Source organism: Scyliorhinus torazame, chromosome 7 (assembly GCF_047496885.1).
Source record: "Scyliorhinus torazame isolate Kashiwa2021f chromosome 7, sScyTor2.1, whole genome shotgun sequence".
NCBI lineage: Eukaryota > Metazoa > Chordata > Chondrichthyes > Carcharhiniformes > Scyliorhinidae > Scyliorhinus > Scyliorhinus torazame.
Window position 1 is genome coordinate 162,229,796 of NC_092713.1, and position 12,288 is coordinate 162,242,083.

Genomic DNA, 12,288 nt, shown 5'->3' on the forward strand with positions numbered 1-12,288 from the left:
CAAGTATTTATCCAATTCCCTTTTGTAGACTTCCAGTGACTCTTAATCTACCCTATTTGTTGCATTTAAAAAAAAAATATATTTTTGCTCATGTTACCTCTGGTTCTTTAGCTAATCAGCTTAAACCCATGCCCTCTGGTTATCAACACTTCAGCCTTTGGAAATAGTTTATCTTTATTTACTCTATCTAAACCATTCCTGATTTTAAACATCTCTAGCAAATCTCCTCTTAACCTTCTCTGCTATCAGGGGAGCAACCCCAATTTCTCTGTCTATCCATATAACTAACACATCCCCGTAACTGTTGTGTGAAATGTTTTCTGTAAATGTCAGTTGATCTGATTGTACATGATGCTTTAAAACAATTGTTGATTCCAATAAAATTATAAAGTGTACCAGTTATGCAGGTTGATTGAAATAAGTTGGAACTGCATGCAAGCATAATATACCGTGTGCATAAGTGATTAACGTTTGTTCTATTTTGTTGACAGAGAGCAGTAAGATGAAAGAAACTGCATGTGAAAAAACCAAAGAGAAGAAAATCACCAAACTTTTGCGAAAGGTGCAGAAAATAGCTCGATCGCCGAGCCCTGACACCAAACCAAGTGAGTGAGCCGAATATTCTGTTTAAAGGCACTATGTAACATCTGTGCTCTTTGCAGACCATATATACTTGGGTGTAAAGCAAAAATTTCATTTTTCTGAGCCCTAATTTTATACAGGAACAAAATGGAACTTGTAAAAGGGCACACGGCCTTGTCCTGCACAGATATTTCAAATCTTTTCACTAAGGATTCTATGGGAAAATAGATTTATTTAATAGAGTCCTGATGAACCCTTTATTAGCTTGAATTGTGCATCAGCTCCATGGAAATTGGTCTCACCAATTGGATTTCATTTCGATTCTACTGAGTGAAAAATGAAGTTAATTTTATTTATCCCAGCTTTATCAGACTTTGGATACAAAGCTGTAATTATAGATTGATCAAAAACACAATTGAGGGTGATACTGACGTGCCATGTTGATGAGCATTGACAATACAGGAACCAGGATCTACAAATGTACTGGACAGCTTTTGTTGGCCTAATACTCTCTCAAATCTTACATATTTTGGATACGTGGCTGATTAGAATTCACAAAATAAACATGATCCACCAAAGGTTCCTGAATTTGGTTTTCTGTAGTTTGTAAATTATCAGGGAATCAGAGTTTTCAGTTAGGACAAAATGTCTGTTGCACTTTGATTATCTTATTATTTTAATAAAAAATGAAATGAAAATCGCTTATTGTCACAAGTAGGCTTCAAATGAAGTTACTGTGAAAAGCCCCTAGTCGCCACATTTCGGCGCCTGTTCGGGGAGGCTGTTACGGGAATGGCGGTGTGAGGGGTGCGGTGGGTGGCAAAGCAGGAACAGGTTACTGAGTTGCATGATCAGCCATGATCACATTGAATGGTGGAACAGGCTTGAAGGGCCGAATGACCTATTCCTCTTCTATATTTGTGTTATTGTTATGATCCCAGTCGATGTTATAAATGAATGGGAAGATCATGAGCTTGCATGATAGATTGGACTGTGTTCAATATTCCCTGTAGTTTCTTGCGGTCTTGGGCCGGGAAGCTGCCATACCAAACTGTGATGCAGCCAGATAGGATGCTTTCTATGGTACATCTATAGCAATTGGTAAGAGTCGTTGTGGACATGCTGAATTTCCTTAAATTTATGAGGAAGTATAGGCATTGTTGAGCTTTCTTGGTTGTAGCGTCGACGGGGGTGGATCAGGACAGATTGTTGATATTAACATCTAGGAATTTGAGCTCCACCTCAGCACCATTGATACAGACAGGGACATGGACGGCACTTCGCTTCTTGAAGTTGATGACCAGCTCCTTAGTTTTACTGACATATCCCCCTCCTGTACTCTGACTCGTCATTGTAATAAGGATTTTTAACAACAAGAAAAAAAACATTTTTTATACATGAAAAAATTGGATTATAATACCATACTCCTTTACTTCCCCCTTAGCTTAACAATTACACATGGGTTTTAAGACCTGTGACACTGTACATTTGAAGCTACAATAGTCACGTTGGCACACAAAGTCCTTTTTTAAAACACACATTGGCTGTGGTCAAACACATACTCACTCTGAACCTAAGTTAGTGTCTGTGGATTTCCTCTGAGTCTCCCCTGATGATTGTCACATGAGAGTTTCCTTCCAAGAGCCGGTGCAGACTCTGGGCCGAATGGCCTCCTTCTGCACTGTAAATTCAATGATAATCTATGATTAATCTAGGACAAAGGTTCGGCACAACATCGTGGGCCGAAGGGCCTGTTCTGTGCTGTATTTTCTATGTTCTATGTTCTAATTGGTAATGGAATTGGTAATGGGTTGAAGGGTTATGGAGAACAGGCAGGATGCAGGAGTTAAGGCTAGGATAAGATCAGCCATGATTGAATGGCGGAGCAGACTTAATGGACCAAATGGCTTAATTCTGCTCCTTACCACCCAGATTCAATGGGCACACGGTTGGATCTGATACTTCCGAATTTGGCGGGGAGGGTGCAGACAAAACAGAACGTACAGGAGAGACATCACCACTTGAACTGAGCAAATTTAAAAAAAATATATAAATTTGGAGTACACAATTATGTTTTTCCAATTAAGGGGCAATTTAGCATGGCCAATCCACCTACCCTGCACATGTTTGGGTTGTGGGGGTGAAACCCACGCAGACATGGGAATATGCAAACTCCACATGGACAGTGACCTGGGGCCGGAATCGAACCTAGGTCCTCGGCAACAATGCTAACCACTGCGCCACTGTGCTGCCCCCGCCTTGACTACTTTAACACACTTGAGATCCAGCCACTAATTACCACAGGTATATCAATTCATGTTCCAAAGGCTATAGTCCAATCTAACAAACCTGAAAATCACTTCAGCTGTCTTTCTGGCGTCTTGACCTTCCTCTGAACTCTCTATCTTGACTGAACAGTCCTCTGTTCTCATACTTTTAACCTCCGAACATTGGAAACGTCTCTTCATTTCTCTAGCTTCCTTAAGTAGCAGTCGATTAGATTTCTGGCAATGGCTTTCTTAACCATTAGTTCATTGTATGACTTCTCTTCTAGCAAAGCTGAGAGAGATTCTCTCTAGCTATCTGTCCATAACTGCTGTAGCTTCCGTCTGGAACAAAAGAACAAAGCAAAGTTTTTTTTCCCCCCTTAGAAGGGTCTCTAGTTGCCAAGCAACTATATTTACTCTTCATATTGTAGCTCCCTCTATCACAGTTGGAACTTAACCAACCCCCACACACACAAACACCTTTGTGCAATGTGAATCTAGCTATAGGTCCCCTCCAAGGACAGAATTAAACCCACCTAAAGCTATACTTCATCTTTAATGTTTACCAATACAATAAATCCCTTAAAACTACCTTTGTTTTCCTAGCAGTATTACAAATTATCGAGCCAGTTTAAATTGCATGCCCTGCATTGTAAAATTATTTTGTAGGTTTAATCTTTTGACGTGTCAAATTGGTCCCTTTTTAAGGTTATTTACCATTTTTGTGCATTCATTCTATCCCTTCACTGTCTGTTTTCAACCATTGATTTGCTGATATTGTCCAGACTTCCTTTTGGAGAGAGTTTAATTCTCTGGACTGGGTGATTCTCTGGACTGCGTTAGGCACTTATGAGTTCTGCATCCAAATCCAGTTCAGCTGCTTCTTTCTGAGTGTCAAAGTTTAATGGAAAATTAATTTGAGACAGTCTGTTTTGTTCTGAGTGGGCACTGTTTGAAAAGCTGTCCCTAACTCAGTACTTGACCATGAAGGCTGGAGAGGGAAATGAAGGTCATTTTGCTGCGTTTGGGGCTGTTCTTGGGTTGAAGTGAAGCATGTTATTAAAAGTAAAGCGTAAAGACTTCCGGGTGTGGCGATGACCAGCTAAGTCGCACGTTTCGGCACCTCCCGTTATAACGGACTTTTGGGCTCTTATCGGGAGCCCCAACGGCAATTTTCGAAGGCTAAACCCACTGTGAGGCGACATAGAAGGGAGTCCCCTCGGATGTGAATGGACAGAAGAGATAATAGTGGCCAGATTGCGGAGGATCCTCTGGAGCAGCGGCAAAGAAGGGAGGTGAGAAGCAAGATGGCGGCGGAGGGAGGCCAGTTGGTATGGGGCCTGGAACAGCAGGAGTTCCTCCAGCGATGTGCGGAGGAGCTCAAGAAGGAGGTGCTGGCGCCGATGCTGCAGGCGATTGAGGGGTTAAAGGAGGCGCAGAAGACCCAAGAGATGGAGCTCCGTGGAGTGAAGGCAAAAGCTGCCGAAAATGAGGACGAGATACAGGGCTTTGTGGTGAAGACGGAGACGCACGAGGCACTGCATAAGAGGTGTATGGAGAGACTGGAAACCCTGGAAAATAGCTCGAGGAGGAAGAACTTAAGAATCTTGGGTCTTCCCGAAGGGGCAGAGGGAGCGGACGTTGGGGCGTATGTGAGCACTATGTTCCATACCTTAATGGGAGCTGAGGCCCCGACGGGCCCCCTGAAAGTGGAGGGAGCGTACCGAGTCCTCGTGAAAAGACCCAAGGCAGGAGAAATACCTCTCAATAGTGGTGAGGTTCCACGCTACAAGGACAGGGAGATGGTCCTGAGATGGGCGAAAAAGACACGGAGCAGCAGGTTGGAGAACGCGGTGATCCGCGTGTATCAGGATTGGAGTGCGGAGGTGGCGAGAAGGAGGGCGAGTTTCAATCGGGCCAAGGCGGTGCTCCACAAGAGGAAAGTGAAATTCGGAATGTTGCAGCCGGCAAGACTGTGGGTTACACAGCAGGGTAAACACCACTACTTCGAGACGGCAGAGGAGGCGTGGACATTTATTGAAGAGGAGAAGTTGGACTAGATTTGAGAATGAGTGTTTGAAATGAAGTAGCGAGGTGGTGGCAAGGGACTGTGAATCAGATGGGGGCAAATTTTCTTTCCCCTCGAAGGGGGACACACACTAAGAAATGTGGGCGCCGGTGGGGAAGGGGAGGGTGAAGGAGAGAGGGAGCTGCGCCATCAGGGGCGGGGCCGAGAGGGAAGAGCGGGCTTTGTCCCCGCGCTATGGAAATTGTGGCGGGAAAAGGGGGCGCAGGAAGGAGGGGGCCTCACATAATGGGAGGCTAAGGATAAACGGGGGAAGCCGAGGTCAGCCAGAGTTTGCTGACTTCCGGAAGCAACTAAGCTAGAGAGGGATCTAGCGGGGGGGGGTTGCTGCTGCTAAGGGGAAGGGGGAGCTGTTACGGGATGGGATGGTCGGGACGGGAGGGCACCGTCCGGGGGATAAGCGGGTGCGTGGGAACCGGATGAGGAGCTGGTTTAAAAAAGGGGATGGCTGGGGGGTGGGGGTAGGGTAGTAAAGAGCCCCCCAACCCGGTTGAACACATGGAACGTGAGAGGGTTGAATGGGCCGATTTAGAGGTCGAGGGTATTTGCGCACCTGAAGAAACTAAAGGCAGACGTGGTCATGCTTCAGGAGACGCACCTGAAACTGGCGGATCAGGTCCGATTAAGAAAAGGATGGGTGGGACAGGTATTCCACTCGGGCTTGGATTCGAAAAATAGAGGGGTGGCAATACTGGTGGGGAAACTGGTATTGTTTGAGGTGAAGACCACAGTGGGGGTAGATACGTGATGATGGTGAGTGGCAGATTGCAAGGTGAGGCGGTGGTGCTGGTGAACATATATGCCCCGAACTGGGATGATGCGAACTTCATGAAGTGTATGCTGGGGTGCACCCCGGACCTGGAGACGGGAAAGTTGGTAATGGGGGGGGACTTCAACACGGTGCTGGACCCAGGGCTGGACCGCTCCAGATTTAGGACCGGGAGGAGGCCGGCAGCGGCCAAGGTGCTTAAGGGCTTTATGGAGCAGATGGGAGGAGTGGATCCCTGGAGATTTGCCAGACCAAGGAGTAAAGAGTTTTCCTTCTTCTCCCATGTCCACAAAGTGTACTCCCGGATAGACGACTTTGTCCTGGGAAGGGCGCTGATCCCGAAGGTGGCAGGAACGGAGTATTCGGCTATAGCCATTTCAGATCATGCCCCACATTGGGTAGATCTGGAAGTAGGAGAGGAAAAGGAGCAGCGCCCACTCTGGAGATTAGATATGGGACTGTTGGCGGACGAGGGGGTAAGTGTAAGGGTGAGGGGATGTATTGAAAGGTACCTAGAGATTAATGATGAAGGAGAGGTCCAGGTGGGAGTGGTCTGGGAGGTGCTGAAGGCGCTGGTTAGAGGGGAGCTGATCTCCATAAGGGGAAACAAGAGGGTAAAGAAAGGGAGAGATTGTTGGGGGAGATTTTGACGGTGGATAGGCAATATGCGGAGGCTCCAGATGAAGGGCTATACAGGGAAAGACTGAGATTGCACACGGACTTTGACTTGTTGACCACGGGTAAGGCGGAGGCACAATGGAGGAAGGCACAGGGAGTGCAGTATGAATATGGAGAGAAGGCGAGCCGGCTGCTGGCCCAACAACTTAGGAAGAGGGGGGCGGCGAGAGAGATCGGAGGGGTTAGAGGCGAGGAGGGAAAGATGGAACGGGGAGCGGAGAGGGTGAACGGGGTGTTTTAAGGTATTTTACGAGAGGCTATATAAGGCTCAAACCCCGGAAGGGAAAGAGGGAATGATGCGTTTCCTAGACCAGCTGGAGTTCCCGAAGGTTGAGGAACAGGAGATGACTGTACTGAGAGCGCAGATTGAGGTGGAGGAGGTGGTGAAAGGAATTGGGAACATGCAGGCAGGGAAGGCCCCGGGACTGGATGGGTTCCTGGTGGAGTTCTATAGGAAATACGTGGACCTGCTGGCCCCACTTCTGACGAGAACCTTTAATGAGGCTAGGGAAAGGGGGACACTACCCCCGGCGATGTCGGAGGCGACGATATCGCTTTACTGAAAAGAGACAAAGACCCGCTGCAGTGCGGGTCATACAGGCCTATTTCCCTCTTGAACGTAGATGCCAAGCCTTTGGCCATCGTGATGGCGACGAGGATAGAGGACTGTGTCTCTGGGGTGGTGTATGATGATCAAACGGGGTTTGTTAAAGGGAGGCAATTGAATGCTAACATACAAAGGTTGTTGGGGGTGATGATGATGCCCCCACCGGAGGGGGAGGCGGAGATAGTGGTGGCGATGGATGCAGAGAAGGCATTTGATAGAGTGGAGTGGGACTACCTGTGGGAAGTACTGAGGAGATTTGGATTTGGAGAGGGGTTCATTAGATGGGTTCAGCTCCTGTACAGGGCCCCGGTGGCAAGTGTGATTACAAATGGGCAACGATCTGACCACTTCAGACTATATAGGGGCACAAGACAGGGATGTCCCCTGACCCCGTTACTGTTTGCGTTGGCAATTGAGCCATTGACCATAGTGCTGAGGGGCTCTAGGAAGTGGAGGGGGGTACTTAGAGGAGGAGAAGAGCATCGGGTGTCATTATACGCGGATGATTTGTTGCTGTATGTCGCGGACCCAGTGGAGGGGATGCCTGAGATAATGCAGACACTCGGAGTTTGGAGAATTTTCAGGATATAAATTGAATATGGGGAAGAGAGAACTGTTTGTGATGCACCCCGGGGAACAGGGCAGGGGAATAGACGATTTACCGTTGAGGAGGGTAAGAGGAGGTTTCCTGTATTTAGGGATCCAGGTGGCCAGGAATTGGGGAACCTTGCATAAGCTTAACTTGGCACGACTGGTAGAGCAGATGGAAGAGGACTTTAGGAGGTGGGACATGGTGCCCCTGTCATTGGCGGGCAGGGTGCAGGCGGTTAAAATGGTGGTCCTTCTGAGGTTTCTTTTTGTATTCCAGTGCCTCCCTGTACTGATTACAAAGGCCTATTTTAAGAAGGTGGACAAGAGTATTATGAGCTTTGTGTGGGCTGGAAAGACCAAGAGTAAAGAAGGGGTTCCTGCAGCGCAGTAGGGATAGAGGGGGATTGGCACTGCCGAGTCTAAGTGATTATTATTGGGCCGCCAACGTGTCAATGATATGTAAGTGGATGAGGGAAGGGGAAGGAGCGGCGTGGAAAAGACTGGAGATGGCGTCCTGTAGGGGAACTAGCTTAAAATCACTGGCGACGGCGCCGTTGCCGCTCTCCCCGAAAAAATACACCACAAACCCAGTGGTGGTGGCAACTCTGAAAATTTGGGGGTAGTGGAGATGACATAAGGGTGCCTCAATGTGGTCCCCGATAAGGAACAACCATAGGTTCGTCCCGGGAAGGATAGATGGGGGATTTAAATCTTGGCAGCGAGCAGGAATTGCGGAATTGCAGGACTTGTTCTTAGACGGGACGTTCGCGAGTCTGGGGGCACTGACAGAAAAATATGGGCTGCCACCTGGGAATGCATTTCGCTATATGCAAATGAGGGCATTTGTGAGGCAGCAGGTGAGGGAATTTCCGCAGCTCCCGGCGCGAGAGATCCAGGACAGAGTGATATCGGGGGCATGGGTGGGTGATGTTAGGGTGTCAGATATATATAGGGAAATGAGAGACGATGGTGGAGGAGCTGAAGGGAAAATGGGAGGAGGAGCTGGGGGAAGAGATTGAGGAGGGACTGTGGGCAGATGCCCCAAGTAGGGTAAACTCTTCGTCCTCGTGTGTCAGGCTCAGCCTGATACAATTTAAGGTTCTACACAGGGCGCATATGACTGGAGCAAGGCTGAGTAGGTTTTTTGGAGTGGAAGATAGGTGCGGGAGATGCGCGGGAAGCCCGGCGAACCACACCCACATGTTTTGGTCATGTCCGACATTGCATGGGTTCTGGGTGGGTGTGGCAAAAGTGATCTCGAAGATGGTGGGGGTCCGGGTCAAACCGAGCTGGGGGTTGGCTATATTTGGGGTTGCAGATGAGCCGGGAGTGCAGGAGGCGAGAGAGGCCGACGTGTTGGCCTTTGCGTCCCTAGTAGCCCGGCGAAGGATTCTACTTATGTGGAAAGAAGCTAAGCCCCCTGGTGTGGAGGCCTGGATCAACGACATGGTAGGGTTTATAAAACTGGAGTGGATAAAATATGCACTAAGAGGTTCGGCTCAGGGGTTCACCGGGCAGTGGCAACCGTTCCTCGGCTATCTCGCAGAGCGATAAGGGAAAATAGGAAAGGGTGCAGCAGCAACCCAGGGGGGAGGGAGGGGGGGCGGGGGGGGGGGAGGGAGGGCTCACTTGGGTCTTCAGGGGTTTTTTGTGTGTGTTTATATATTAGTTATTTATATTTGATTTCATAAAGTTACTATCTTAGTTATTATTTCTGTTGTTTCTTATTTTGTTATTGGTAGTTGCCGATAGTCAGCATATTATTTATTTAAAAAACGATCAATGTATATATTATCACAAAGTTGTAAAATGGGAAATTTTTATTTGATCGAAAAACTTTAATAAAATATATATATTTTTAAAAAGTAAAGTGTAGGGAGCAACACTCAAAGTTTATCTGTGCTGCCCTTGACCTTGGCTGCATGGTGCTAACGTTTGGTTCCTACAAATTGGGAGTATTGACATCTTTTAAAAAAAATAAAAAAAAATTATTAAACTTTTTCATTCTGTGCCCTCTTGTTGTCTACTCTAAGATACCAATTTTTGGATATTGTGTTCAAATGAGACTTCAGATAATCAGATTCTGCAAGTAGCCTCCATTTGACTAAGGGTTATGTGCCCAGTTTTTGACAGTAGATGGGAGCAGAGAATGGTGGTCTCGAGAGGCACGTGGATAGGTTAACACCGGTTGGTAGATAAAGTGACATTGAATATTGAGTAGTGTGGTCCTGCCAGGAATGGGCAGGAGAAGAAGTGATGATGTCATTCCTCCAGGACTTGCGCCTAAATTCAAATTTGGGGAGATGCAGTAAATTAAAGAGTAGAGACCAGCCAAAATAGAGAGCTATTAATATGGCAAATGATAAACCGATCCTGACCAGAGGGGACAGAGAGGACAAATCTAAAGGTAAGGCAGCAGCAGATGAGGCTGGAGGGTACAAAAATAATAAAAGGACAAAACTGAACACTTGTATCTGCATTCATGTACCATTTGCATTCACGTAGCATTTGTAACAAAATTGAAGGGAAATAGGTGGATGAACTGTACTTTGATTTGCAGAATGTGTTTGACAAGGTGCCACATCAGATGTTACTGTTGAAAATAAAAGCATATGGCATAGTTGGTAACACATTGGCATGGATAGAAGATTGGCTAGCTAACAGGACACAGTAGGCATAAATGGATCATTTTCTGGTTGGCAGGATTAATGAGTGGTATGCCACAAAAATCAGCGCTGGCAGCTCTACTTTTTATAATTTACATAAATGACTTGATAACCTTTATTGGTGTCACAAATAGGCTTACATTAACACTGCAATGAAGTTACTGTGAAACGTCCCTAATCGCCACACCCCAGCGCCTGTTCGGGTACACTGAGGAAGAATTCAGAATGTCCAATTCACCTCATAAGCACTTCTTTTGGGACTTGGGGAGGAAACTGGAGGAAACCTACGCAGACAGGGGAAAAACATGCAGACTCCGCACAGACAGTGACCCAAGCCGGGAATCTAACCCGGGTCCCTGGCGCTGTGAAGCAACAGTGCTAACCACTGTGCTACCATGCTGAAAGGAACGAAGATATGGTTGCTAAATTTGATTATAGCTCAAGGATCGATGAGAAAGCAAATTGTATGGAGGACATAAGGAGGCAACAAAGGGAGATAGATGGGTTAAGTGAGTGGGCAAAGATCTGGGAAATGGAGTACAATATGGGAAAATGTGAAATGGTTTATTTTGTTAGGAAGAATAAAGAAGCATATCCTAATGGTTGAGAGATTGCAGAGCCCTGAGTTGCAAAGGGGCCTGGATGTCCAAGTGCATGAATCACAAAAGGTTAGTATTCAGCACAGCAAGCAATTAGAAAAGCTAATAGAAACCTATTTGTTGCGAGGGGAATTGATTATTGAGGGGAACAGTTGTGGGGTTCTGTTTCAGTTATACAGGGCATTGTTAAGACTACTCCTGGAGTACTGTCTCTTTAATTAAGGCGACAAATTAATTCGGAGACTAATTCCTGGAATGGGTAGGTTGTTTTATGAGGAAACGGACAGACGAGACTTGTCTCTGCTGGATTAAGAGATGACTTGATTGAAACCGTTAAGCTCCTGATGATTCTTGACAGTGTGGAAGTGGAAAGGAAGTTTCCTCTTGTGGGAGAATCTTGAACTAGGGGTTACTATTTTAAAAATAAGCGGTCATCCAATTAAGAATGAGTTGAGAAATATTTTCTTTGAGTCTTTGGAACTCTGCTTCTACCATACCTTGAAGAAGAGTGTCTTTGAATATTTTGGAGGCAGAGCTAGATACTTAATTAATAAGGGGATGAAAGGTTCTTGGGGGTAGGCAGGAGTGAGGAGTTGAGGTTACAATCAGGTCAGCCATTATCATCTTGACTTGAGGGGCCGAGTAGCCTACTCCTAATTCGTATGTAAAAGTCCAACCTGTGTCTGTTGGTTGTGAAAAATGCTACATCAATGCAAGTCAGTTTTTACATTCCATTATTCCAGCCTCTGGACTGTGGACTTTCTATCTGAGTATAACTGCTGTTGGGAGTACCTGTATGGAAAACCTGTGTCCTAATTCTTAGCTTTCCAGAGCATTGAGGTGGAATTGTGCTACAGCAGCTCTGCCAGCACAGCATTATGACTTATGCTGGTTAATATGTGCAGCAAGCCTCTGGGAGCTGCCCCTGATTCCTGTGCTTGTTCCTTATATTTAGCTCAGGGTCTCTTAAAGTAACCTCACTGAGGCAAACCTGCAAGGCGTGCAGTCTGTGAGCTAAATATAGCAAAAAAGGTTGCAGCAGTAGTCAGCCGAAGTCTTCTGATGTCTTTCCTTTGTGCAGAGGCGGGGGGGGGGGGGGAAGGAATTTGCTGCACTGCTGACTGGTTAAGGATGGCTCATCAGCACTTCCTATTAATAGCTTAACAGCTGACAGAAAGTAAGCAGATGATTCTGCTTTCAACAGCTTTGTGCTCTTGGCTCTGCATTTGGCGATACTTTTCTCAAGCAATTTGTTGGACATTCACTTATTGGTGGTAATTAGGTCATTCCTCTGCTAATCACATGCAGAATACTCTTTATTTGGGGTGATTACCATTGATGTCGCACATTAGGTGATTACTTTAGTTCTTACCCCCATCTAATATCTGAAATAATTGTTGGAGGTCTGGAATGACCCCACCTCATGATCTGCATGCTACTCTC

The 12,288-nt window shown here is 46.4% G+C and overlaps 1 protein-coding gene across 4 annotated transcripts in view; it reads left to right on the forward strand.

The window, feature by feature from the left end:
• LOC140426656 (centrosome-associated protein 350-like) overlaps positions 1-12,288 on the forward strand; it is a 319,223-nt gene that overhangs the window by 96,208 nt on the left and 210,727 nt on the right. For all 4 annotated transcript variants that reach the window (XM_072511741.1, XM_072511743.1, XM_072511742.1 and 1 more), the window contains one exon: positions 492-605. In XM_072511741.1, the coding sequence (XP_072367842.1) occupies positions 492-605 (114 nt within the window). The remainder of the gene's footprint in view (positions 1-491; positions 606-12,288) is intronic.